The 27,415-nt window shown below is 52.8% G+C and overlaps 1 protein-coding gene across 5 annotated transcripts in view; it reads right to left on the bottom strand.

The window, feature by feature from the left end:
- HIVEP3 (HIVEP zinc finger 3) overlaps positions 1 to 27,415 on the bottom strand; it is a 228,806-nt gene that overhangs the window by 34,740 nt on the left and 166,651 nt on the right. For all 5 annotated transcript variants that reach the window (XM_050983156.1, XM_050983159.1, XM_050983160.1 and 2 more), the window contains 2 exons: positions 8,051 to 13,730; positions 537 to 682 (listed from right to left, as the gene is read on the bottom strand). In XM_050983156.1, coding sequence (XP_050839113.1) covers positions 537 to 682; positions 8,051 to 13,165 — 5,261 coding nt within the window. In that variant the 5' untranslated portion in view covers positions 13,166 to 13,730. The remainder of the gene's footprint in view (positions 1 to 536; positions 683 to 8,050; positions 13,731 to 27,415) is intronic.

The raw sequence follows: 27,415 nt of genomic DNA, 5'->3' as shown, positions 1-27,415 counted from the left end.
GCTGAATCCCTGAGGCACCCCTGGGTTACCTGGAGCCCAGGTTTAAGATTCACATCAAACTGAGGCCTTGCTTCCATTCTGGTCTGAGATTTTCGGTGGGGTGGGATGGAAATCACAGGAACAAAACGCTTCTTTAGCCCCCCACCCAAACCCCAGGCACCAGGAACGACCTGCCCAGAGCCTCCTCAGAATGGGAACAACCATCAGGAACATCATTTGCAGGAGAAGGCTCTGGAAGGATTGAGGAGAGACAGAGTGCACCTCCATCACCCCAGAGACAGCTGCGAGATGGATTTGTGCTCCTCACTCAACCACCCACTCAGAAAAGAGATCCAGGTGACTGCTGACTTCAAGAACAGCTCAGAAATAGGAAATTAATGCACTCCAGATCTGGAGGGCTGAGTTTTACAACAGTGGCTGTGGAAAATAAACCGAAATCCAGCTCCATCTGCTCACCTCCAGTGGCACCTTGCCATCATTGCAACAACTCTACACAAGTGTGAGACACGAGAAGAGAAATAAAATGAGACACTCACCCTCCTTCAAAGATCTTGATCCTCACGGGCTCCCCTCGCTTGGTCACAAGAGCCTCTTCTTCTGATTTTCCCCTTTTCTCCTCTTCCTTCTCAGCTCTAGTTATATCTTTTCGACCTTCATTAGAAAGGAGCGAAGGCAAATGAACCTATCTCCCCAAAAGAGCAAAACAATCCATGATTACAGAGAGAATCACTGGCAGGACACGCAGAGCAAACAGCCCCAGCAGAGCCAGCGGTGCCCCAGCGCTGCTCCCGACACCAGGGGCTGGAATTGGGGCACCCCCCAACCAGTGGGGCCCTGCTGCTGGGTTTGGGACCCTGCTGCTGGGTTTGGGGCCCTGCTGCTGGGTTTGGGGCTCTCTGCTGGGTTTGGGACCCTGCTGCTGGGTTTGGGACCCTGCTGCTGGGTTTGGGCTCTGCTGCTGGGTTTGGGACTCTGCTGGGTTTGGGACCCTGCTGCTGGGTTTGGGGTTCTGCTGCTGGGTTTGGGGCTCTGCTGCTGGGTTTGGGACCCTGCTGCTGGGTTTGGGGCTCTGCTGCTGGGTTTGGGGTTCTGCTGCTGGGTTTGGGGCTCTGCTGCTGGGTTTGGGACCCTCTGCTGGCTTTGGGGCCCTCTGCTGGGTTTGGGGCTCTGCTGCTGGGTTTGGGGCTCTGCTGCTGGGTTTGGGACCCTGCTGCTGGGTTTGGGGCTCTGCTGCTGGGTTTGGGACCCTGCTGCTGGGTTTGGGGCTCTGCTGCTGGGTTTGGGGACCCTCTGCTGCTGGGGTTTGGGGTCTCTGCTGCTGGGTTTGGGGCCTCTGCTGCTGGGTTTGGGGACCCTCTGCTGGGTTTGGGGCTCTGCTGCTGGGTTTGGGAGCTCTGCGTGGCTGGGTTTGGGGCTCTGCTGCTGGGTTTGGGCTCTGCTGCTGGGTTGGGACCCTCTGCTGGGTTGGGGTCTGCTGCTGGTTGGGACCCTCTGCTGGGTTTGGGGCTCTGCTGCTGGGTTTGGGACCCTCTGCTGGGTTTGGGGCTCTGCTGCTGGGTTTGGGACCCTCGGGGTTTGGGGGGATTTGCTGTGACCCCTGGCTGACGTGGGGGTCTTTTTAAGCTAGGTCTTGATGGGGTCTCTCTGTGTCGAGACGAGCCCGAGGTGTGACAAAGTCTCTTTTTTCCCAGCCCCGAGACCAAAGGAGTCAGGATTCCTCTGTTCTGGATTTCAAGGTTGTTTATTGTTTCTTATCTATTGCATTTGAGAGGAATGGTGGATTTGCCTTCCCAACCCAGCTGTGGGTCTGCTGGGAGATGAAACCAGCACTGGGAGATAAAAGGAACAATGGGAAGGATTCCACTGGTTGGTGAATGGAAAAAGAGATATTTGCCTTTACAAATAAACTTTAGGTTGGCTGATGAATGGAATTGGATATTGAAAGATGAAAGAAACAATGGGGACAAACCCTAAATTCCATAGGAATTAACAATCAAAAGGGAGGGTTGTACATTAGAGGGGAATCTCTGGGATCAGGTGTTCTGGGAAGTCTGGACCTCTCAAATATCTCAGAAATGGGGAAAGAGAGAAGGGAAATGCAGCTGGAAATTGGGATAAAAAGGAGGCTGAGCCCTCCAAAAACTGGAGAGACCCCAGGGGATGCCCCATGGCCTCTGCCTTGATTGGAATAAAGGAAAAGAGCTCCTCTGTCTCCTTTTGGGACACAAACCTCTGGGGTTTGGGGGTTCATTTCCCTGACACATTCTGTCTCTGACCATCTGAGGTCTGTCCAGCAGGTCGGGCTGTGGCACAGTCCCTGCCCTTGGGGTGCTGTTGGCTTTTTATACTAAGAACGACCTGTGCTTTATTTACAATAATTTCCCAATCCCTATCACCTCTGTTAGACAGTCTGTGCCTGCTCTAAACCAATCCAGAAGTGTCACCACCACAGCAGGAGATGGAGGGCAAGAACAAGGAGAAGATTCCTCCCTCTTGCCTCCTGAACCCCCATTCCAAACCCCCAAAATTCTACTTTTTCACCCTGTGACAAATTCACTGTCATTCTACTCAAACTCTTGTGGCTTGTAAATCCTCACCCAGACTGGGAATTGTTTCCATGGCTAAAATGGAAGGCACAGGTGGTTTTGACTCCGTGCCAAGGTCTCTGAGCCCCCTGCCAGGGTCTCGAGTCCTCCAGGGCAGCCAGAGGAATGTCCTGGGCTCTGACAAGGTCTCATAATTTTTTTGGAGATTTATATTGCACTTAAGATAGCTCAGCTACTTTAGAAGGCATAAAATTAGCAGGATGGCTTTTGTGGTAGTGTTGGAAATAAAAAAGTTTTAATAAAAGGCAAAGTAACAAAACTCCTTACAGAGAAAAACTGAGCTAGGTGCAAGAGGTTCTTGGTAAAACGTTTCACAAAATCAATTAGTTTCTTTGTTTTCTTCTTTTAATAGTAAATTTTTTGGCTTCTGTCCACTTGGCTATCCTTAAGTTGGAGGTGAAGTTTATTGGGTTTTATGAGGTGTCTTTTTTGCTAATTGAGGAAATAAACTTTTGGACTTTTTCCCTTTTTAAGGACACAAAGGATAGTTTTGTCACTCTGTCAACACAAAAAAACATTCCTACATCTGACAGGTTTTTTAATTGCTTCCTCCAGGTCATCCAGCTCTTGCCAACTGGAGAAATGAAGGATGAAGAGAAGGGTGGTGGCTGGGGTGACCCTGAGCGTGTGGGGTGTCTGTTCCCAAATCTCTGTCCCTATAATGCTCTCTCTGGAATGCACATCTGGGAGGTCTGGAGAGGGGGAATCTGCAGAAGCAATACCCTGAACCTCTGGGTCTCCCCCACATTCACACAAATTTGGGGTTCAGCCACCTCAGCCTGACATAAATCAGCACTCCTGGGCGATTTCCTCTCACTGAACCCCGCTGCCAAGGGCACAGCCCAGAGAGAGCCACAAAACCCACGGGAGAAAAGAATCCACAACCTCCCCACACATTCCCAGGGTCAAATCTGATTTTTCACTGTGGAATTGCCACTTGTTGAGGGGATTTTGTGTCTAAACCTTGTCTAGCCCAAGGTTTAAGTCATGCCCTGACACCTCACCCAAACGATGAACTTTGTTTGTTACAGGATGGACCAAAACATCAAAGCTGCCTCTGTGGGTGGGATGAGGGAGAGCTCTGCACACCTGGAATGGAATGTTGGGATGTCCTAAATCCTGGGAAAAAGCCAGGGACAGCTCTGCACTCCTGGAATGGAATGTTGGGATGTCCTAAATCCCGGGAAAAAGCCAGGGAGAGCTCTGCACTCCTGGAATGGAATGTTGGGATGTCCTAAATCCTGGGAAAAAGCCAGGGAGAGCTCTGCACACCTGGAATGGAATGTTGGGATGTCCTAAATCCCAGGACAGCTCTGCACACCTGGAATGGAATGTTGGGATGTCCTAAATCCCGGGATAAAGCCAGGGAGAGCTCTGCACTCCTGGAATGGAATGTTGGGATGTCCTAAATCCTGGGACAAAGCCAGGGAGAGCTCTGCACACCTGGAATGGAATGTTGGGATGTCCTAAATCCTGGGACAAAGCCAGAGAGAGCTCTGCACACCTGGAATGAAATGCTGGCATGTTGCCCCCTAAATCCTAACTGGACAAAGCCAGGGAGAGCTCTCCAACCTGGAATGAAATGTTGGGATTTTGGTCCCCTGCAGCCCCCAGGGATCTCCAGAGAAAGGAAAGCAGATGCTTTTCCCCCAGGTCACTTCTCACAGTCACTCTGGCACACAGCTGAATCCATATCCTGGATGAGGATCCTGGATCCATGTCCTCACTTTCTCTGAAATTGGTGGAAACAGGCTGCAGGCAGCTGAGGGCAGTTTTTAGAGGGGTTTTGGCCTGCAGGCAGCCCCTGCAGGCTGGAGCAGAGCTGGGCTCTGGCTGGTGGGAGTGGCAGCTGCCCAGGTGATTCACCTGCCTCACCTCAGCCTGGTCTGCAGGGGGATGAATCAGCCCAGTGGAGCCTCTTTGTCTCCCCTGGTTTAGGGGGAAGCCACAGAGGGAGCAGCTCCAGCAGAGTCCTGCAGGATCCAGGGGGAGTTTTAGGGAAAGCCACAGAGGGAGCAGCTCCAGCAGAGTCCTGCAGGATCCAGGGGGAGTTTTAGGGAAGCCCAGAGGGAGCAGCTCCAGCAGAGTCCTGCAGGATCCAGGGGAGTTTTAGGGAAGCCACAGAGGAGCAGCTCCAGCAGAGTCCTGCAGGATCCAGGGGGAGTTTTAGGGGAAGCCACAGAGGGAGCAGCTCCAGCAGAGTCCTGCAGGATCCAGGGGAGTTTTAGGGGAAGCCACAGAGGAGCAGCTCCGCAGAGTCTGCAGGATCCAGGGGGAGTTTTAGGGAAGCCACAGAGGGAGCAGCTCCACAGAGTCCTGCGGATCCAGGGGGAGTTTTAGGGGAAGCCACAGAGGGAGCAGCTCCAGCAGAATCCTGCAGGATCCAGAGGGAGTTTTAGGGAAAGCCACAGAGGGAGCAGCTCCAGCAGAGTCCTGCAGGATCCAGGGGGAGTTTTAGGGAAAGCCACAGAGGGAGCAGCTCCAGCAGAGTCCTGCAGGATCCAGGGGGAGTTTTAGGGGAAGCCACAGAGGGAGCAGCTCCAGCAGAGTCCTGCAGGATCCAGGGGGAGTTTTAGGGGAAGTCACAGAGGGAGCAGCTCCAACAGAGTCCTGCAGGATCCAGGGGGAGTTTTAGGGGAAGCCACAGAGGGAGCAGCTCCAGCAGAGTCCTGCAGGATCCAGGGGGAGTTTTAGGGGAAGCCACAGAGGGAGCAGCTCCAGCAGAGTCCTGCAGGATCCAGGGGGATATGACCCAACCCCCCCCAGCTGCTGGAACTGCCACGGGATGCTCAGCAGGAGGAGGGATGGACTCACTCGAAAGTTGCTTTGCAGAACTGGGGTCAAGCATTTCAAATTTGCCCAGGAATGTCAGGAGCTCAGCTCAGAGCATTAAATGCACCCAGGGCTGCTCTCTGTCCTTGGGGCCAGATCAGCACCATGGCCTCACCATCCACACACCCATCCTAGAAGCCTCCTGGGGATGGTCCCTGTGCAGTCCTGTGTCCCTAACAGTGCCAGGAATTCCATGACAAAAGGCCCAGGGCAGAAGAGTGCCAGGAGCCATTTGAACATTTGCCAGCAGGAATGGTCTTGAGCTGGTGTCTGTGGGCATGGAGATGACAGAGAGGAAAGCAGCAGCAGGAGACACTCAGAACCCTCAAAAATTAAACTTTTAGGGTTGTGACTTCACCTCCTGATGGGAGCCACGGGCTCAGAGCTGCTAGGGACAACCTTCCCAGGTTTACTGAGGAATACAAAACAATTGACTGGCTAGATGTAGCACGAGGTTTGTTTATTGCAACTTTCGAAAGCACAAAAACATTGACAGATGAAAGGCACCAGAGAGCCAAAATGGTACAGTCACTACTATCCCCTTTTACAGACTTGTTGGGATTTACAGAGAGTGCAAGCCCCAGTACAGTGTCACCAGCCATCCCTACATGCACGCTGGAGCCCGCAGCCACTCCAGAATTCCAGAATTATCTGCTCAGCAAATCCCACTGGAAATTTAAACCCCAAGGCAAGGACGGAGACAGCACGTACAGAACTACTGTTTGCTGCATGCATAACTGTACAAAACACCAGAGCTTTTTACATCTCCTGGGAGGCCCACTGACACCCTGGAGCTCCAGGAAGGAGGGAATATCGAGGGGAAGGAGCCAGAGCAGAGTTAGCTGAGGGCTGGACTCCCACCCTGGAGTGATGCTACTGCTGCTGCACCTCCTGGCAGCCGCTGCTTCCCCACCCGTGTTTTACACCCTGCGTGGAGGATTTCACTCCCACTGATCACAACTCAGGGCTGTGCCTGGCAAGAATCTGATTTATCTCTGCTGCAGCTCTCAGGGCTCTGCCAGCCACGCTGGAGGAGGGCTGGGTTTAGGACCCGCTGGTTCCCAGGGGAGCTGGGCAGGGTCAACTCTTCCTTCTGCAAACTGAGCCACGGCAACCTGAACCTGCACCGCCAGGCAGCTTGGAGGGGAGGCTGAGGGGGTACAGGAGGCTTTGGGGAAATGCATGCAGTGAAATGTGGGTTTGGATGAGTGAGGGATGAACCCTTTAACCCCTGTTTAACCTTTCCCTTCAGGTCTGGTACCTCTGGCCACTCACTGGGCGTGGGTTTTAGCACCATGGCAAAGAGCAGGGCTCAGAGCAGCACAGGCACTTCCTTTAGGGATTGAAATCCAGGGTGCTACGGCACCACTCAGATAAAACCCTTGGAAAAATAGTGCATAAATCTCAGCGTGGTTATTGCACTGCTCAGGTAATTATCTGCCCCTGTGTCCCTAGAAATCTGTCTCTTGGATTTCTGCAGGAGAGTGATGGAAATGCTGAATAGAAATAAAGATTTATTGAATCAAAGCGATTCTACTGTGTATTTTAAGACATATTTATAAGCAGCAGCTGCAGCAGCGATTATGATAAATTTAATATTCAGAGTTCATTTCATGACACAGAAATAAAATGAATAATCCATCAATATAAATTGACTTGAGATGAATATCAAATTGCAAAATCTTTAGAGCGATTCTGTTTGCTAATCTACATGAACATGATCTGGATTAAAGGGATCTGTTTGGTTCAGCATTAAGCAGGAAGGGTAAAGTCTGGCTTTAAAATGAGATACATAAATTTAGGCAGCTCACAGGAGGGTCTTAAAGACTTCTGTGCCCGTGTGGGCAATGCCTTGGGGGGAGCCCTGCCCCTGGGAACCCACTGTGAAGTCTTAACTCTAAAACCAGGCATAAAATATCCTTAAACACCTGGAAAAGCAGGTGGACAGCTACGGACCTTAGGGATCAAACCACAGGGGTGTTTAACAAAACGTGTCTGACCCGCTGAGGCACTTTTATAAATGTCAGCCTTTGTGCTTCTTCAGGGGCCTAAATACACTTGCAAATCTCCCTTTAATATTTTTTAAATACTTTTAAGCACGCCTCTCCATGTTCATTAATGTGAGATGAGCAGATGCACAACCAGACAGAATCCCATTTCCCCAAGGTAATCCTTTTTCTTCATTTCTAACATGCAAAATGCAGGGAATTAGAACAGCGCTTAAACACAAAAAAAAAAAAAAAAAAGGAAAAAGTTGTAAAGCTGTTTGAAATATCAAGAAAAATGCAAATGAAGTCTAAACCTTTGTGCTGGAGCTGTGGTGGTTCCTGGGGTGGTGGTGGTGGTGGTGATTCCTACTTTTTGGGTTACAAAGCAAGTAGGAACTGGAGAAGAGAAACCTGGCCTGGGAGCAGGCTCTCCTGCCTCCGGGGTTGGGCTTTCAGTGGGGTTTGGGCTCTTCACTCTAAGAGCTTCACTGAGAACAGGCGCTTCCCACAGCGCCAGCGGGACGAGTAAACCCCGACCCAGCCCAGCACAGCCACGCCCCGGCCCTCAGCCCCCTCTACCCACGCATCCAAATGGATCAGGAGAAAGAGATAGGATTGCATTACCTCGGTCATTTTGGGCTTCCTGGAGCTGGCCGGGACCAGCCTGCCCGCCTCAGGCCGCGGCGCGGTGGCCATGGTGTAGGTCTCCTTGCTCACCTTCTGCTTGGACCTCAGCAGGGCCAGGGCTGCCTTGGTGGACACCCCGGGCAGGTTGGGGTTGTAGAGGCTGATGCACCAGCTGGCGTACACCGAGGAGCGGCCATCGGCTTGCTGGGTGTGATTTGGCTTTATGTAGTTTAAATAGCACCAACTGACATTAGTGGTTGTGTGGAGACTGGGGAACTGCAGGACTTTCTTGGTGTCTGTGCCTTCCCGAGCCTTCCCCGCGCTGGCGGCGCCCTCGGGCACGGGGGCAGTGCTGGCAGGGCTTGGTGGAGGCTGCTCCACCGGTTCTTTGGAGTCTTCCTTCTTGACGGGCTGCAGAGGCTCCTGGCTGAGGAACTGTTTGCCAGCTGGCTGCTCGTACTCCTGCAGTGCCTCAAAGCTGGGGGAACCCGGCCGGGACGCTGCCTGCTGGGAACTGCTCGGGGTTTCCTTTGGCTCCGACTGCTCCACGGACACGCTGGGTGGTGTCTCAACCTCCACCCTGTCTTGGCTTTCTGCAAGGAAGTGAGATTTATCCTGCTTTTTCCCTTCCTCTATTGCACTGGGTGGCTTCACCACTTCCAGCTTCTCTTCTGCTTCAGACACTTCCTCCTCCTTCACTCTCTTCTGCTGCTGTGTCTCCATCGTCAGCTCCAAACTGCCGGCTGGGGACAGCATCCTTTTGCTCCCCCCAACTGTGGAGGGGCCCCCTTCCAGGCTGAGGACGCTGTCTGAGGGGCAGGTGAGGGGCATGTAGCCCTTTCTTTCCGGTAAGGGCAGGGGCACTCTCAGGTATGGGCTCTGGAAAAGGCTTCTCTGCTCCTCTGTGATCATCTGGGCCAGGTCAAAACCCAGCCCGTGGACGTCAGCGCTGCACACCAGGGCGCCCTTGGGCTGGCGGTCATCGAATTTGGGGAGGACGATGGTGGAGGAGCTGCACTGGGACTGCGTGACCAGGATCTGGGAGAGCGTGGTGTACATGGCGCTGCCATAGGAGGGCATGTTGGTCTGGATGCGAACGGGGACAACCAGGGACACCATGGGCTCCGTCCGGGTGGGGACCACGAGCTGGGTCACGGTGACAGACAGCGCGGGACTCGCTGTGCAGGTCAGAGGGTGCAACCTGCTGTCCGAGTCATAATCCGTGCACGGGGACAGGCTGGAGCTTCCTGCTGCCGAGAACAAACTGGATTTGATCTGTGACAAATGTCCACCAGCATCACCTGGCAAGTGGAGGGCAAACTGAGACTGGAGAGGCAGGAAGAAGGCTGAGGGGATCGGGGAGGAGCCAGGGTAGTGCACGGGCAGGAAGGAAGGGTGCCTGAAGGACACCTCGGCGGGGTGAGACATCAAGGGAGGAGCGATGTGGAGCGGGCCCGGGTGGATGAGCGTTTGCGGGAGGGGCAGGGGCGGGGTCTGGAATATGGAGGGAGGGATCTGAGGCATGGAGAACTGGGCAGAGAGGATGTCAGACATGGTGTGTGCAGCGAAGAGCTCTGCAGACTGCCCCGGCTGCGGCAGGAGGTGCTGGTAGGGGAATATGGAAACCTGAGGGGCCATGAAGTGCTTCTCGTGCAGCGTCAGCTGTGGCACGGGGTGGTGGAACACCTGCAGAGCCTCTGTGTATGGCGGGCTGTAGGATGGCTCGGGGCTGTCCTTTGGCTGGCTCTTGTCACTCGGGTAGGTGCCGTGAGAGGGCAAAGGGGAGGACGTGGTCGGCTGATGGGGCAAACTCGTGGCAGGAGATTTACTTGAAGAAGGAGCTGGATCCTCCGTGTCCGGCCAGCCCAGCGGGGCCGGGTCTGGCTCGTGCTCGGGGTGCCTGGTGAGGGACGCCTGCCGCACCAGGAAGCATTTCCTCCTCTCCTGGGGGGCCGAGGAGGTGGAGGGGCCGGGGGTGGAGGCAGGAGTGGACGACAAGCTCCCGTAGTCAAAGGATTTGCTGCGAGTCTCTGACATCTGGGATGGGTGGGACACGTTGGGCGTCTGCTCGGAAGCAGATCTCCGCATTTCCCTGGAATGGTGATGGTGGCTGGGGACCATCAGCATATGGGAGCCAACACCAGGAGGTTTTGGGTGGGACTCAGAGGGCTGGCTGCTCGACTCTGGCTTGGTGTGGTCATCCCGGTCAAAGGAGACGGAGTGGCTGGAGCCGTGGGATAGGCTGCTCTCCTGACTGGGGCTCCGGGTGAGAGAGACGGACTCAAAGCTGGACTCTCCAGAGGACTGGGCCATTTCTGCCAGCCGGAGCCGCTTCTTCTTGGGTGGGAGTTTCTCTGCAGGGAGCTGGGAAAGAGTCTGGCTCCTCTGCGGCCACTGGAACTCCTCGGTTTTCTCTGGCTCCTTCGGAGGAGGTTCTGGCTCTGTTTCTGGTCTGTCTGGCTCTTCCGTGACCAGAATCTCAGGGACCTGGATGTTGGGCTGGCGGACCAGCCTGGGCTGCAGGGAGTGAGGGGGGCGGCTGTGCTGGGGCGTGGGCTGAGAGGGGAACTGGGACAGGGGCTTGTCCTCTTCCAGGCTGCTGGGCTGCTCGATGGAGTCTGACTTCTCAAAGGAGCTCGTGTGCTGGATGACAGAGATCTCCTTGGAGGTTGTTCTCCTCTCCTTGCCCTCCGCGCTCGAAGCTGGTTTGGTGTTCCTGGAATGGAAGCTGGCACTGGCCTCGGAAGGTGCGGATTTTCCCGAGTCTGCTGGTGACTTCATGGATTCACGGGTCAGGTTTAGAGCCACGTCAGACGAGGCCAGGTTTGCAAACTGAGTGCCTGGGCCGGTGCTGGAGGAGGGGGTGTCAGACACTTCGAAAGATGGAGGTTCCTCATCGTCCCCGAGGCTCTTCTCCTTCCGCCTCTTCCGCAGCGGGGTGAGCTCCAAGGTGCTGCCCAGCTTGTAATGCATCATCTGGGGCCACACGTCGGGATCCGCCGCGCTCTTCTCCGGCTCAGAGGAGGTGTGGGACGTGGCAGAGCGGGGCTTGGAGAGCTGCAGTTCTGAGCAGTAGTACTTCTTGTGGGCCTCGTAGTTGTCCCTTTTCTTGTAGCGAGCGCCGCACACGTTGCACTCGTACATGAACCCCTTCGCCTTCGGGCCCTTGCGGGACTTTTTGGTAAGATCGCTTTCCTTGGTTTCAGGCTCCTCGGGAGGTTTGGGAAGAGTTTCTTTGCTGGCAGAGCCGACCTCCTCCGAGACGTATTCCACTCCCAAGGGTAGCTCGATAGCTGGTTGGCGTTTTAGCATTCGAGGGTGGGAGGAAAACGCTTGGCTGCGGCTTAAGACTTCCGGCTCCATGATGTGATCATCGAATGAGTAGCTACCTCTAAAGGTGTGTGGGGAGCTTATAGTGCATGCAGCAGAAGGCATTGAGTGGCTTCTTAGGAGAGGCACTGTCTCTGTGGCACTGTGGGATTGCTGAAGTGACAACAATGATTGTTCGGGCTTCATTTTTTCACCGTGGGACGCCAACACTTTCGCTGCATCCAGCTGGCTGCTGGAGCCAGACTTGATATCGAACTGAAACGGTTCCCTGTACGCACCAGACTTTGGGGATTCAATGCTGCTACGCCTTGAAAGAGAGCTTCTTCTGGGCTTGACGCTGTCGATTTCACTGGTATCCACAACAGCTTCGTTAATGGTAATTAGCTTAGTGATGTGTTCAATCACCTGTGTTCTAGGCACAGACAATGGGACCATGCTGGGCTTCTCATCGCCGGACAGGTGTGGGAACCCCTGGGTTGTGTTTGCAGTCAGCGCCGCCGTCCTCTGCCCAATCCTCCCACACTTCCCGAAGATGATCTCGGCGTAGGATTTGGCGTTGGTGTTGGGAGGGCTGATCTGCTGCTCCGCGCTCTCGGATCTGGAGAAGTACCCGGACTCCGTGCTGCCTTTGCTGCCGGGGCTCAGGAACGCCTGCTCGTCGATCACCTTCTTGCGCTCGCTCAGGCGCAGCGCCAGCTTCTGCTTGATGGTGTGGGTGTCCTCGGACTTATGGCTCAGGGCGTGCTCCGACGACGGCTCCACGAACTGGGAGCTGTCCTCGAGGGACTGGGACATGCTGGAATGGGACAATGAGCAGCGGTCGTGGCTGGAGCCTTGGCTCCCCGCGCTCAGCAGGCTGCTGGAGAGCAGGGTGTGCTTCTGCCTGGGCGACAGCTCCACGGCGTGCCCCGACATCGCTGCCGTCTCCTCCTCCGAGTCCGTGCTTTCCCCTTCCGTCGGCTCCTCGAAGTCCTCCCCACCGATCCGCTCCATCTCCAGGCTCGATGGGTACATCTCTGCTCCGATCCCTGAGGCCAGCCCAGCTTTAATCCGGTGAGCATGGGACTTCCTGTGTTTGTACAGATTGCTCTTCGTTTTGAAGGAGAAGCCGCATGGAATGCAAGGGTAGGGCCTCTCCCCCGTGTGGGACCTGATGTGTTTCTGGAGCACGCTGGGCTTGGCGCAGGGCCTGCTGCAGTACTGGCAGATGTACTTGCCCGGCTTCTGGGGCTTCTTCTCCTTCTTGTGCACCTCCTCAGCTTGCTTCAGGGACACCTGGGCGGGGCGGGGGATGAAGACCTTCTGCACGGCCGGCATGTCCTCTGCGGGAATGATGGGCGAGTGGGACGGGAGGAGCTGGCCGTGGTGGGCGTGCAGCCCGGGGGACGGGAAGGAGCCAGAGGGCCCTGGCCTGACTGGATCAACTAGCTGCCATGTGGGACCTTCCAGGACATGCTCCGGCTTCCCCGGGGACATAAATGCTGGTGCCAGTGCGTGCTGCTGAAGCTGCGGGACGTGGGCGGGGTGGTCAAAGGAGGAGGGCTTGGGTTGCTTCTGGTGGCCGGGCTTCTCCTGAGGCTCCTCTCGTGGAACGGGCAAAGAGCCGGAAAAGTGCTGCTGCGAGATGATATCTCGGAGAGGGGTTCCTTGGGAAGGAGCAGAGCTGCCCTGGTACGTAGTTGGGGATGAAATACTGCCTTGGAAAGCCTCTCCTTTGGGAAGCCTCTTTCTTGGACTTTCCTCAGCCTTTTTTGTGCTCTTCTGGCTTTGTTCAGGATCCATGACCTTAAAAGGGTCTTTGAATGCTATTTTGGGAAGGTTTTGGCAGGCTTCATTTAGGAATAATAAAGGTCTCCTCTGTAGATTCCCTGTTTTGCCTGCATTTGCTACGAAGCTGGAGCCGCCAGGAGATGGTTGTTGATTTAAGATTTTACTAAAGTGTCACTAGTTGCTATTTGATTCAAAAAAAAAAACGTTTCAAGGTCAATAAAGTTCACATTGGTAACACATGACAAACTACTTCAAAGAGAGAAAACTTTCCAAAACTTTCAGTCCAAATATTTTCCTTGTGAACTTGGTTAAGGCTTTAAACCTTGCCATTTTATTTCAGTTGACAGTGGCAAGCCTTCAAAGTCAAGATGCAACCCACAATGTGTCTCTTGTTTGTTATGCAAACCTTTGAAAACTTGAGACTTTAGTGCTCATCTCAGAAAGATCCTCTTTTTTTTTTTTTTTCCTCTCTCTCTCCTGTGCAGGGAAAATAACACTGAACGGTGGATGTCCCCCCGTGTCTTCCTTCTGTTCCACTTTGGAGTTCAAAAGCCTTGGAAAAGTATTTCCCACATTTCTGTAATTACATACAAAAGAAAAAAACAGACAAAACAAAAACTACTTTAGCTTTTGTGTGTAAGTAATTAACCGCTGCTCATTCTGGGGGGGGGTTAACAGTAAATATTTTGTACACGAATAATTCAGAACAACTCATTGAATGTCTGCCTAAACCTAAACATAAATTGCACTCAGGCAAACCTCAGGGACTCGGTTTAATGTTCACAAAACCTGGCTCTGAGGCAGCAACCAAAGACAGGAACTTGAAACACAGACAGTTTGGAAAAATGAATTAAAACGCTTTCAAACTCGAGTTCCTCCTAATCTCCTGCAAACATTTAGGGGTTTAAAGTTTTTGTAATTGTATTTCCCTTCCAAACTGACGGACTCCAAAGCCCTGCCTCACACCTCTCACATCCCTGACAAATAACCAGGCATCACCTCTGGATAAAAGCTGCTCTTGAGCTCTGCTAATCTTCAGTGTCACCTACGACAAAGGCAGGTAAAGAGGAGCTTTTATTGAACTGTTGCCTCTTTAATTTCCTGCCTTTTGTCCCCAAACAAAGGTGCCAATCCAATTCCTGTGGCACACACGTAGGGTGTCCTGGTGGGCTGTTTCTAAAGGGAAACTCCCTTGAAATGAGTGTGGATGGGACCTCTCAAACCCTGTTAACCACGCTGGTCAGCAAACACAGCTCCTGCTGGGACACTCCAGGCGGGAATGGCACTGGAATTGCACCCTGACCGCTCTGGAATCAGCCAGTGTCTCCAGGAGATGGAGTGGAAATGGGTGGGATGCTCTGCAGGAAAAGAAGGGAGGTGCTTTCTAAATGAAGCTAATTGATAGCTGTGATTTATAATGACGGATAAATGATTGTCCTTCTTTCTGAAGGTACTGCCTGCCCCGTGGTGCAGTGCCTTGCTAGGACAGGATTAATTAGAGGAAATCACTCCAAGCCCAGTGTTCCCTGGGCATGGGGCTGAAGTGCCAGTCCAGCAGAGCAGGGAGGAGCAGGGGACTGAGATTTGAGCTCAGCGAAGGCCCAGCCTCCTCCCGAAGGGTGAGGAGCCAGCAGGAGAATCCACAAAGTCCTCCAAGGATTCCTCACTGCTCATTCTCTCCTACAGCCCTGTGGGCTCAGTGGGAAAAGGGACCTGGAGTCCAAGGGGATTTGGCTGAATTTAGCAGTCTAATGGTACTGGGACACCCTGGCACACCTCGTGACCAGCCAGACCCCACAAACTCTCTGAAAACTGTCACCTCAGATGGCCAAATGGGGGTTCAAGTCCTTGGACACATCTCTCTCGTGGACAGAGGCAGGGACCCTGTAGGGACAATGGATCCCCTGGAGGGGCTCAGTTCAGGGACATGGGTTCCCCTCAGGTGTCATTTTTTACTGGCTGGATAAGTCCAGTCCACCTGTCACACACATCTCAGGGAAATGACACAAAATCAGTTTTAGCCTTGAATTTCACCTTTTTTTCCCCTCAAATCCAGGCCCTGCTCCCTTCCAGCACCAGCTTCAAACCTTCCCAGGACCTGCAGAGCACCTGCTCTTGCCCTGACTTGCTGAGGAAATCAGGCTCATTGCTGTGAGAAGGATTTAATTACATTTTGAAACCCCTTTTCAGAGAGCCCTCAACGCTGACTAACCCTGGCCGTGGTCTGGGCTAGACTTTGAGCCCAGCTTTTATTCAAGATCAAAGGCACTCGTGGTGCTGATTTATCACCTTCATTTCTGCACAGATTGCTGGGGTTTGCCCCACTCGTGACACAAAGAGCTTTTTAACCTGGGAGAGTTGGATTTAAGCAGGGACAGAGAACATTAACTGGGTAGAAGTGGATTTAAGCGGGGATTTTTTTCAGCAAGAGCAGAATGAGCTGCCACAAACTCAAATATTCACATTTAAGAACTCCCAACTTGACCAGAACAACATTTATAACACTGAATTTTCTCCTATAGGGCTCATATAAATCCCTAAGTGTTTAATAATTCTGCTTGCAAAGAAAATCCTCGAGTTAATTCAGTATCACCCCAAATGTTGAGACCATCCTCACTCTCCTCTGATGAACACATGGGCCACAGCTGATTTTTATTTTTTAGGAATTCTGCACTATTCAAGACCAGACCAACAAACAAACACACCTGGCTGCCTACAGCAGCAAGCAGGGCCATTCCAGGCCAGTCCAGGCTACTCTGGACATCTTTGTTCCATTACTGGGAATGAGGCTCCTGGAATGCCAGTGGCAAAGGATAATTCTCCTGGCTGGATGAAGTCAATCCAGGCTGAGAATTCTCCAAGGAAAATTTAACAGTGCAACAAAAAATGGGAGAAAAAAAAAAAGCCAGGGAAGGTTTCTGCACCAAGATCCAGAGGGAAGGAGGAAGAAAAGGGGAAATTCATGAGGGGCAGCTCCCATCCCTGCTCTGGGACAGGGACAGCAGCCAGGGCACGGCTGGGGCTGGGCCAGGGCAGCTCAGGCTGGAGATCAGGGCAAGGCTCTTCCCCCAGAGGGTGCTGGCACTGCCCAGGCTGCCCAGGGAATGGGCACGGCCCCGAGGCTGCCAGAGCTCCAGGGATGCCCAGGCTGGGCTTGGTGGGGCTCTGGGCAGGTTGATCATCCTTGGTCCCTTCCAGCTCAGGATATTTCATGATTCTACAACCCTTCACCATTTTTATTCTCTCTTTCCCTCAGTATTCTGAGCACGGCACTGGAGCAATGACAGCAAATCCTAAAGGATGGATCCCCATGGATTATGGGGCACACGGATCCCAGCTGCTGCCATCGCATGTCTGGGCTTGTGTTCCCAGCCCCTCTCCAGCCTCATTGCCCCCTCTGGATGCTCTCAGGCATCCCGAGGTCCATCCCAAACTGATGGCCCAGAACTGGACACAGAAATATAAAAATGCAGCACTAGGAGGACTCACAAGGCAGAAGTTCCTCAAATTAATTGAAGTGAAAGCAAAATAAACTGGACAGAGAAAGGCAGGTCCTGCTCCCAGGTGGAGCCCACTGCAAAGGGCAGGGAGAGCAGCCAGGGTGGAGACAGCAGGGGTTACTCACAGTGGAATGGGCAGTGTGGACTTTTGGTGGTGTCCCCCTCTCGTTTGCCCACGGCTGAGCTCAGCCTGTGGAAGGAGGATTGGGCTGGGCTCAGGGTGTGCAGATCCTGCAGTTCCACCTCTGCAGGAGCAGCCAGAGCCCTGCTGGAGACAGGCCCAGGAAACCACAGCTGGGCACAAACAGTGCCACAGCTGGGGAGCCCCTGGGGTGCACCCACCTCCCTGGGCTGACACCGAGGCACGGAGAAAACAGCGCTGCAGAAAACAACTCCTCCAGCCCAGGGCTTCTGCTGGAACCCCGGTCCCTGAGAGTTGGGGACTTTGTGTGCTGCCAGGCCCTGACCCCCAGAGAACACTGCACTGACCTGAGGCCCTGGAGAAACTTCCAGAATGGAATGGCAGAACTGGGATTGTGGGGGTGGGGTTTGGATAGAAGTGTGTGATATCCCAGGGTGGGAAACTCAGAGTTTGGGGTTTGGAATGCAGTGATGGATATGGGGCAAGATGGAGGTGTTGGGGTGGAGACTGATCCTTCTCCTTCTCCTCCTCCTCCTCCTCCTCCTTCTCCTTCTCCTTCTCCTTCTCCTCCTCCTCCTCCTCCTCCTCCTTCTCCTTCTCCTTCTCCTTCCTTCTCCTCCTCCTCCTCCTCCTTCTCCTCCATGGGTTTGGGTGGTTTTTGTGTAATTGGATAAAAAGTCCCCATTGTGGCCATGGGTGGTTGGTTATTGGGTTAAAAGTGAAAATAATTCAGGTGTCATTTCTGAATTGCACAGTTTATCCTTGGAAGGCCTTGCAGAGAGAGACAGGGCTCCATTTTCAGTGTGTCAGAGTGAAGGGCTGCAGAACTCAGGGTTTGTGGGGCTGGGACAGAGACAAGAACTAACAAACATCTGAGTCCAAACGAGAAACACCATCTCACACATTTAATCCCAACCCTGGCCAAAAGGAGCTAAAACCTGACCGTGTTCCTCCTCCTGGATCAGGTATTTCTCCTCCTGGACAAGGTATTCCCCCTCCTGGCCCAGTTATTCCTTCTCTTGGAGCAGTTATTCCCCTCCTGGACCAGGTGTTCCTCCTCCTGTATTCCATCTCCTAGACCAGGTATTCCCACTGCTGGCCCAGGTATTTCTACATTCCTCCTCCTGGCCCGGGAATTCCTCATCTGAACCAGTTATTTCTCCTTCTGGCCCAGGTATTCCTTATCTACACCAGGTGTTCCTCCTCTGGATCAGGTATTCCTCATTTGACCCAGCTATTCCTTCTCCTGGCCCAGATATTCCCCCTCATGGATCAGTTATTTCTCCTCCTGGCCCAGCCCTTCCTCCAAAGCTCTTATTTAGTCTCGAGCTTTGATCTTAGACCACTTCAGTTTCAAGGAAGTCATTCAGTTGCTCCACACCCACCTTCCACAGACCTCCCAGCACCTCCCAACACCTTTCCTGTGAGGAAAGGCTGGAAGAGCTGGGGGTGTTCAGCTGCATAAAAGGATAAAAGGTTCTGGGGAGATCTGAGATCCCTTTCCAGGGCCTGAAGGGGCTCCAGGAGGGCTGCAGAGGGACTGGGGACAAGGATGGAGGGACAGGAGCCAGGCAATGGCTTCTAATTGGGAAAGGGGATATTTGGGTGGGATCTTGGGAATTGGGAATTGTTCCCTGGCAGGGTGGGGAGGGGCTGGGCTGGAATTGCCAGAGCAGCTGGGGCTGCCCCTGGATCCCTGGCAGTGCCCAAGGCCAGGCTGGACATTGGGGCTGGGAGCACCTGGCACAGGGGGAGGGGTCCCTGGCACAGGGGGAGGGGTCCCTGGCACAGAGGGAGGGGTCCCTGGCACAGTGGGAGGGGTCCCTGGCACAGGGGGAGGGGTCCCTGCCATGGCAGGGGTGGCACTGTGTGGGATTTCAGGTCCCTCCCATCCCAAACCATTCCAGGATCCTGGAATTCACACGTTTGGACCCTCAGACTTGAGCAACATCTGCTGAGCTGCCATGGATCACTGAGGGGAGAAGAAAACCCGGGGCTAAACTGGAGAGATTTGGGTTCAGTTCCCACTTTGGTTACACATTTCCTGTGTGAAACTGGGCAAGTTCATCTCTGAGTGAGTCCCCATTTCCAGATGGGGACACTTCCCTGTTCCACAGCTGGGCTGTGACTCAGCCCTGAGGGGGGCAGGGATCCTCTGGGAAGGGAGAGACCCACGGAGATAAAGAGGGATCCTCCTAACTGGAAACAGATGGGGAGGCAGCCAGGAGACTTTCTCTGCTCATTAAAAAAATCCAGGATTAAAGGTTTGTGCTTATTCACTTTTATTTTTATCCCCCAGGGTTTCTGAAGTTTTCCCTCCCACCTTTCCAGGCAGAGAAGGGCCCTGAGGAAAACACGAGCAAACCCAGCTCTGCATTTATTCAAGGCAAAGGGTTAATCTAGAGAATTTCATCACTTCAAAGAGGCTTTCCAGAAAAGCCTTTGAGTCACAACAGAGAAATTATTGCAAAATCTGCATATTTGAGAGCTAAATATTCCCAGAAATATCACCATCAAAACTAGAGGGGGGAAGAAAAAAAAGCAGCAAGCCCTGTGCAGCCTGAGGAGCAGCAGCCACAGAAGGGCAGGGATGGAGCAAAGCTTCAGCACTTCCATGAATTCCTTGGAGCAGCACTCGGCTCTGCCCAGCCAGGACAGGGCTCTGGCTCAGCCTCCAGGCTCCCCAGCTCCCTCCCAGCCCCAGCCCAGCTCCTGCTGCTCCTTTTCCATCACTAAAAGTGGGAATTGCAGCCTGGCTCCTGCCCCTGCAGGCACTCCCTTGTTCCAGAGGGATTCTCAGGGGTGTCTCACATTTATAAGGATGCTGATCCTGATTTCTTACAACCAAAATTCAAGAAAATCAACTTTTTTAGAGACATTCAAGATGCACCCTCGAGGTCCAGTGCCTGTGAGGAATTCTGAGCATTCCCAGCTCATCTCCTCCATGGGATTGTGCAAATCCCTGCTGCTCTCCCTTCTCACTACTTAAAAGCCACAATTCAATATTTTTAAACCACTCCTGCCTAATGATTCCTTCAGAATTCCCCAGGACTGACCACTCCAGGCTGCCAATCCCTCAGGGTGAGCAGTGATTCCATCCAAGGCCCCGTGCCCTGAGCACAGGGAAGGCAGGAATGGCCTTTCCCTGGAAAAGTGCTCCCCTGCAGAGACTCCTGCTTGAACCCAGGGATTGGGAAACCTCCCGGGATGTTTCTGCATCCTTTCAAACCACAGGAGTGGGGAAAAAATAATAGCAGGAAGGGACAACTGCAGATGGGAGGGAGTTTGTGATTCCTGCTCAACCTCAGGATTGCAGTGGGAAGGAGTCGATCCCACAGCCCGGGTTCCATGGCCAGGAGCTGCGGGGGGTCACTGGGAACAGCTCACCCTGACCCTCCCTGGATGAGCCTCTCCTTGGAGACTGCCTGGGTTTTCTTCCATGGACAGCCAGAAATCCATGGATTCACATGAGAATCCATGGATGCACACACCAATCCATGGATGCACACACCAATCCATGGATGCACACATCAATCTATGGATGCACACCCCAATCCATGAATGCACACACCAATCCATGGATGCACACCCCAATCCATGGATTCACACCCCAATCCAAGGATGCACACACCAATCCATGGATGCACACACCAATCCATGGATTCACTCACCAATCCAAGGATTCACACCCCAATCCATGGATGCACACACCAATCCATGGATTCACACACCAATCCATGGATTCACACCCCAATCCATGGATTCACACACCAATCCATGGATGCACACACCAGTCCATGGATGCACACCCCAATCCATGGATTCACACACCAATCCATGGATGCACACACCAGTCCATGGATGCACACACCAATCCATGAATGCACACACCAATCCATGGATGCACACCCCAATCCATGGATTCACACCCCAATCCATGGATGCACACACCAATCCATGGATGCACACACCAATCCATGGATTCACACACCAATCCATGGATGCACACACCAATCCATGAATGCACACACCAATCCATGGATGCACACATCAATCTATGGATGCACACACCAATCCATGGATGCACACCCCAATCCAAGGATTCACACCCCAATCCAAGGATGCACACACCAATCCATGGATGCACACACCAATCCAAGGATTCACACACCAATCCATGCATTCACACACCAATCCAAGGATTCACACACCAATCCAAGGATTCACACACCAATCCAAGGATGCACACACCAATCCATGGATGCACACACCAGTCCATGGATGCACACACCAATCCATGGATTCACACCCCAATCCAAGGATTCACACACCAGTCCATGGATTCACACACCAATCCAAGGATTCATACACCAATCCAAGGATTCACACACCAATCCATGGATGCACACACCAATCCAAGGATTCACACACCAATCCATGGATGCACACACCAGTCCATGGATGCACACCCCAATCCATGGATTCACACACCAATCCATGGATTCACACACCAATCCGTGGATGCACACACCAATCCATGGATGCACACACCAATCCATGGATGCACACACCAATCCAAGGATTCACACCCCAATCCAAGGATGCACACACCAATCCATGGATTCACACACCAATCCATGCATTCAGACACCAATCCATGGATTCACACACCAATCCATGGATTCACACACCAATCCAAGGATTCACACACCAATCCATGGATTCACACACCAATCCAAGGATTCACACACCAATCCATGCATTCACACACCAATCCAAGGATTCACACACCAATCCAAGGATGCACACACCAGTCCATGGATGCACACCCCAGTCCATGGATGCACACACCAATCCATGCATTCAGACACCAATCCAAGGATTCACACACCAATCCATGGATGCACACACCAATCCAAGGATGCACACACCAATCCATGGATGCACACACCAATCCAAGGATTCACACACCAATCCAAGGATTCACACACCAATCCGAGGATTCACACACCAATCCATGGATTCACACACCAATCCATGGATGCACACACCAATCCATGGATTCACACACCAATCCAAGGATTCACACGCCAAGTCTTGGCCTTCCCATGGATCACACACTCCCCGCTCCCTTCTCCATGTCCCTCTTCCAAAATCCAACATCTCATGGATGCCCACAGAGCCCGTGGATGCCCACACAGCCCATGGATGCCCACATATCCAACACCACACCAAGGCAGGCACAGGAAGGGTTTTCCTATGATTATTTCCCAGTTTGAGAAGCTGGATCTTGCTCCAAGGTGAATCTCACTCTTCTGCAGAGGCCACACCCAAACTGCAGCCCCCGAGATGGAGGGAGCTCCTTCCAATCAGGAATCCAGTTCAGGAAGGTGATCCTGCCTCCTTTGTTTCCTGAACTGGAGCAGCCCCAGCAGCCCTGCAGCTGAGGGTGGGGGATGACCCCACACCAGGCACTGCCCTGCTGCTCCTGGGGCTGCTCCTGCTCCAGCTGAGCTCCAGCCTCGGCACGGAGCAGAGGGAAAAGCTCCAAGGGATGCTGAGCCAGGATGGATGGAGCCCAGCAGAGCTCAGGCTGCCAGTCTGTTCAGGAGAGCAGAGGGCAGCTCACAGACTCCCAGTGGGTGCTCTGAGCCTGGGCTGCAGTCGGAGGGGGCTGAAAGCTGTGCTGGGATGAGCAGGGCTCCCAGACAAGCCCATTTTCCCTGGAGCCAGCCTGGTCTGGGAGCTGCAGCAGGTCAGGGACAGCCCAGCTCCTGGAGCTGACCCTGGGATGTGCCAGAGCCTGGCTCATCCTTCAAGCCCAGCATAAATCCTGGCTCCAGCAGGAGCTGAGATCCCAAATTCCCAGCACAGGAACCCAGCAGTGATTCCCAGAATTCCCAGAATCCCTGGGTTGGAAGAGACCTTCAAGCTCATCCAGTCCAACCCAGCCCCAACACCCCAACTCACCCCTGGCACCCAGTGCCACATTCAGGCTTTGTTAAACACCCCCAGGGATGGGGACTCCACCACCTCCCCAGGCAGAACATTCCAGAACTTTCTCACCTTTCTGTAAAACCTTTCCCTGCTCTCCAGCCTGTACTCCAGCCCTCAGGGAGGGAAGCAGAGCTCAAGCAGCCCCCCAGCTTTGTCCCAGCCCTTCTCTGATCTCCTCTCCCCCAAATGAAGCCCAGGCAGCCCCAGGTGCTGGCTGCTGCTCACACACCTGGGCTCAACTGTCCGTGAGGTCCCAATCTGGAACCTCCTGTCCCCTGGAATCCAGGGGAACAATTCCTGGAGCAGCAGGAGAGCTGCAGCCACACTGGTGGCACAGCCAGTGAATGACCCCCCAAAAAAGAGCTGAGGGCAGGCAGGAGGCAGCAGCAGGGACCTCGTGGCTGTGGCGATAACGAGCTAATCCCCATTCCCAAAATATTCCCAGCACTTTATCCACACGGATTTGACCACCCAGGATGTAGGAGTGACAGGGGGAGGACGGTCAGGACGGACAGAGAGCAGAGATCTCTGAACCAGGGCTTGGAACTTGGGGGTTATTGCAAAGGGCCTGGGGGCAGGGCCCTGCTGGGAGCTGCCAAACACAGCTCAGAGCAGGGCCCAGAGAGGTAAAGAGAGAGAAGACAAGAGCCTGGTAAAGAGGATGAGAGACTAAAAGAGAGAATGAGAGAGCGAGGTTCCCCTTTCAATACCAGAAATCTTCTTCTGTGCTGAATATTCCCATTCTCACTGACCAATCCAGTCCAAGATACAAATCCTACAGCATTTACACACAGCCCATAAGAATCATCACATCACCACCCTGTGTTCCATTTTAAACCCCAAAAACTCCTCTCTGGGCCCTCCTGCCAGGCCAGCAGGGTCTGCTCTGCCCCTTGGAGCTGCCTGCAAGCAGAGGGTGTTGTTTGATCCCAAGGGGATTCCCTTCAGCTGGCCATGCCATTGTTTTCCAGGTGTTCAGTAACTGAGGGATCTCAGAGCTGCTTCCATTCCCATCTCACTCACAGTTTCCATATTCTCAAAATCTTTTGCCAGGCAATCACATTGATCAGGCTTTCCTGTGTCACCTTCCCCAACAGCAGGATCCAGACCCCGGGCCAGCCCACCCAACTCCTGCAGGATTTCCACAGAAACACCAAATCATTAAAGGTGGAAAAGCTCCCCAGGACAAGTCCAGCCTTCCACCCAATCCCACCACGTTCCCAAAGCACATCTCTGCTCGTTTTCTGAGCACTTCCAGGGATGAGATCCCACCACTTCCCTGGGAAGTTTGTTCCAACAAGGACACGGGGAAAGCTCTGCAGTAAAGTTGCAAATGTGCCCTTTTCAGCTCGTAGTAACTCAGCCTTTGCTGGCTCTCCACAGCGGGGGAACACCAGGGAGGAGCAGCTTTTCCCAAGTTTCCTCCAGCTGAATTAATGCCATTTCCTTTCCTTTATTTGGCATTCCGGGGCTTCCTGAGAGTAGCATTCCCCTCAGGATTCACTAAAGAAAATAACTGGGGAAAAAACAAAGCAAAAAAAAAAACCAAAAAAACCCCAGGAAGTGCCATGGGTTGCATTGTTTGGCTCAGTCCCTGCTGTGGGAGCTGGAGCAAATCCAAAATGGGAAAAATGAGGAATTTTGGTGGGTTTTGCAAATGTCATGAGAGAGGGACCCTTTTGGCAGCCTGCAGAAGTGCCCAGGCTGGTGGAGGGCTGGGGCAGGGAGGCTCTGCCCCATCCAGGTGTGAGCAGGGCTGGTCCTGCCCATGCAGAGCCCTCCTGGGTCTGATCCAGGGGAGTTTTCCCCAGGGATGCCCTGGCAGGACAGGGCCAGGCCGGTGATGTCACCTGCAGGGCTCAGCAGCTTTGCAGGACTGAACAAAACCAAACCAAGGGAGGGATTGGGAGGCAATGAAAACAATCAAAAGGAAACTTTTAAGATGCAAATTCCAGCTCTGCTGCTCTGCAATTTTTCCCTTACACAAACTGCTTTTTGTCTCGTTAAGGACAAAGCAGAAGCAATTAAGCAAAGTGCAATAAGACTTAAACAGAATGGAATTAAAACCGACTCTGAGATTATTGTTCACCACCACTGAAGGGATCCTTGCAGCTGACATCACAAAAAGCTGCCAGATTTGAATTTGCTTGGGATGCAGGAGGGAGGAGCAGGAATTTTCCCTTTCCCTGCTGCCCTGCAGTACCACACAAGGCTGCCCTCTCCTCATGGACAGAATTCCAGCTTTGGAATGCCAGCTTTGTGTTAACCACGTTCCAAGAAAGTAAAAATACAAATATTAACACTGTAAAAATACAAATATGTTAAAAGTTCCCTCCATTAGGATGGTGCAAAAGCATTTTTCCTCGGGAATTTGTTTGTGTTTGGGAATTCCTGCACCAGTGAAAGTGTGAAAATCAAAATAAATGAGATTTTCCACTTTCTGGACACAGCAACAACACAGAGTGTTGTGTTGTGCCAGTCTGTATCTTATTTAATTAAATGTACAGAGGAAATGCTGAAAGATTTCTCTTTAAATGAAAAAATAATGGGAATCTCAGTGGAAATTCAGCAAGGAAACTTTCCCAGCTGATTCAGCTCCAAAGGCAATGGGGCTTTTCCCTACCCCCAGTGAAAGGCAGACACAGAGATAAATAATCCATTTATTTCCTACAGGCAATCCCAGAGTTTCTGATCCTTTCTCCATGGAAATCTCCCTTTTCCAGAGCCTCGTGGGGAGCTCATCCCGACATTCATTTGCATTCTGTCACACTACAGAACGGGTGACAAACCCAGAGAGATGAATTTGGCACCGTGAGCGAGTCCCTGCCTGTCCCCAGTGCCACCCTCAGCCCCACAAAGCCTCTGCTGTGCTCCCACTCTGTCCTTGGGTTCATTAACACAGCTTTTCTCCAGGTAAATATTTTCCCAGGCAAGGTGGAGCTGCTGGAAAGGGATTCACCAGGGAATGCAGAGCCAGCTGCACAAGGTGGAGTTTTTCCTTTCCCAACCCCTCATTTCCAAAGGATAGTTGGGCTATTTATATCTTGTCTATATTTATTTATATGTCTAGATGTATAGATATGTATTACAGTATATATTTATTTTTCTATGTGTATTTTTATATATATATTTTTTTATCCTGCAGATGTCTGTGCACACACACACCTCCATGTGCAATTCTGGTTAAAAATTCCCAGCCAAATCCCAGTTCTAGGCAATTCTAGACAGATCCCGATTTCAGACAGCTGGGAAGGGAGTGAAGCCTTGTCCCCCTGCAAGATCCTGATGCTCCCCACATCCAGGGTGGGGGAACCTCATGTTTTGGAGCTCTGGAGTGCACACAGAGAGCACAAATCAGCCAAAATCAAGACATGCATTTGTTTAACAGGAAAGGGAGAGAAAGCACGGCTGAGTTTGAGGGAATGCCGGGAGCTTTGCAGGGAGAGCAGAGTCAAGTCTGGGCAGTGTTGGCTCCCTTGTCATCACAGGCTGACAGAACTGCCTTGTCTGCCCCTACAAAAATACACCTTGTGCCAGGGAAACAGGCGGGGCTTAGCGGGGCAGAGCGTGTTTTGGGTCATTTCCAGGGGATTGGCCTCTTCTTAACAGATCCTTCTTGTAGATGAAGGTAAATATTTCTGTAGGGACCCCGTTGGCTGCGTGTCCCTCTCTTCTGGCTTTTCCCCTCATAAACCTGCTCCTCAGGAATCCACAGCTCCAGCTCTGGCTGGGGGCACGGCACAAAACCCAGAGCAGGATTTTCCAGGTGCTCGGAACCCCAGACAGGATCTCCTCCACACCAGGGAGTCTCCACCTTTCAATCCCACTGCATCCCTCAGAAATTCCTGACTCCTACACAGGGATGCAGCCTGGCCAAATATTTCTTCCAGCACCTTCTGCTTCCAGAGGGTTGGGGTGGCTCTTTGGGACACCCGAGGTGGATTTGGATGGGGAAGAGCTCTGTGCTTTGGTGGGACAAATCTGAGTGTCCAGCAAAGCTGCAGGGTGAAGAACAATCATGAATTGAACAATTCTATATCAAAGAAAGAACCTGGAGGCTCCTGCCTGGGGTGGGACAGCCATTCCAGGATTTAACTGCCAGATTAAAACCCAAGAATCCCAGTGCTGCCTTTTCCTTGCTCCATCTCTTCATTCAGTGCCACTTCCTGACATTTTCCTTCCCTTTATCCCTGTGAGGGTTTGAGGGCTCCAAATGGGAACAGGATGCAGCCAGGAGGACAAAGCCACACAGGGGAGATAACCCCAGCAGCTCCCAGGGGGATTGGGGTGAAGGATGAGCAGGAGGATTCGCCCCAGCCTCACCCCATTCCCACTCTATGGGAACAGGGATCTTCACCTGAGGCCACTGGAACACACCAAGGGAGGAGCTCCTGTGGAACGTTTGTGTTTGCTGCATCCACCTGCTGGATTTCTGCTTGGGCATGGATTCATGGAATGGTTTGGGCTGGGGGGACCCTAAAGCTCATCCACCCTCTACTCCCTCCTCTCCCCCAGGTTGTTTCCTGTGGTATTCACACGCCCTCTGAGCAGAGAAGAAGGAAAACACAACTCTTATCTCGCTGGCCCTGCCTGTGTTGTGCTAAAGCAGAATGCAACGTGCAG

The sequence above is a fragment of the Serinus canaria genome, chromosome 23, assembly GCF_022539315.1.
Source record: "Serinus canaria isolate serCan28SL12 chromosome 23, serCan2020, whole genome shotgun sequence".
Classification (NCBI taxonomy): Eukaryota; Metazoa; Chordata; class Aves; order Passeriformes; family Fringillidae; genus Serinus; species Serinus canaria.
This window is presented reverse-complemented; position numbering and strand designations above follow the sequence as displayed.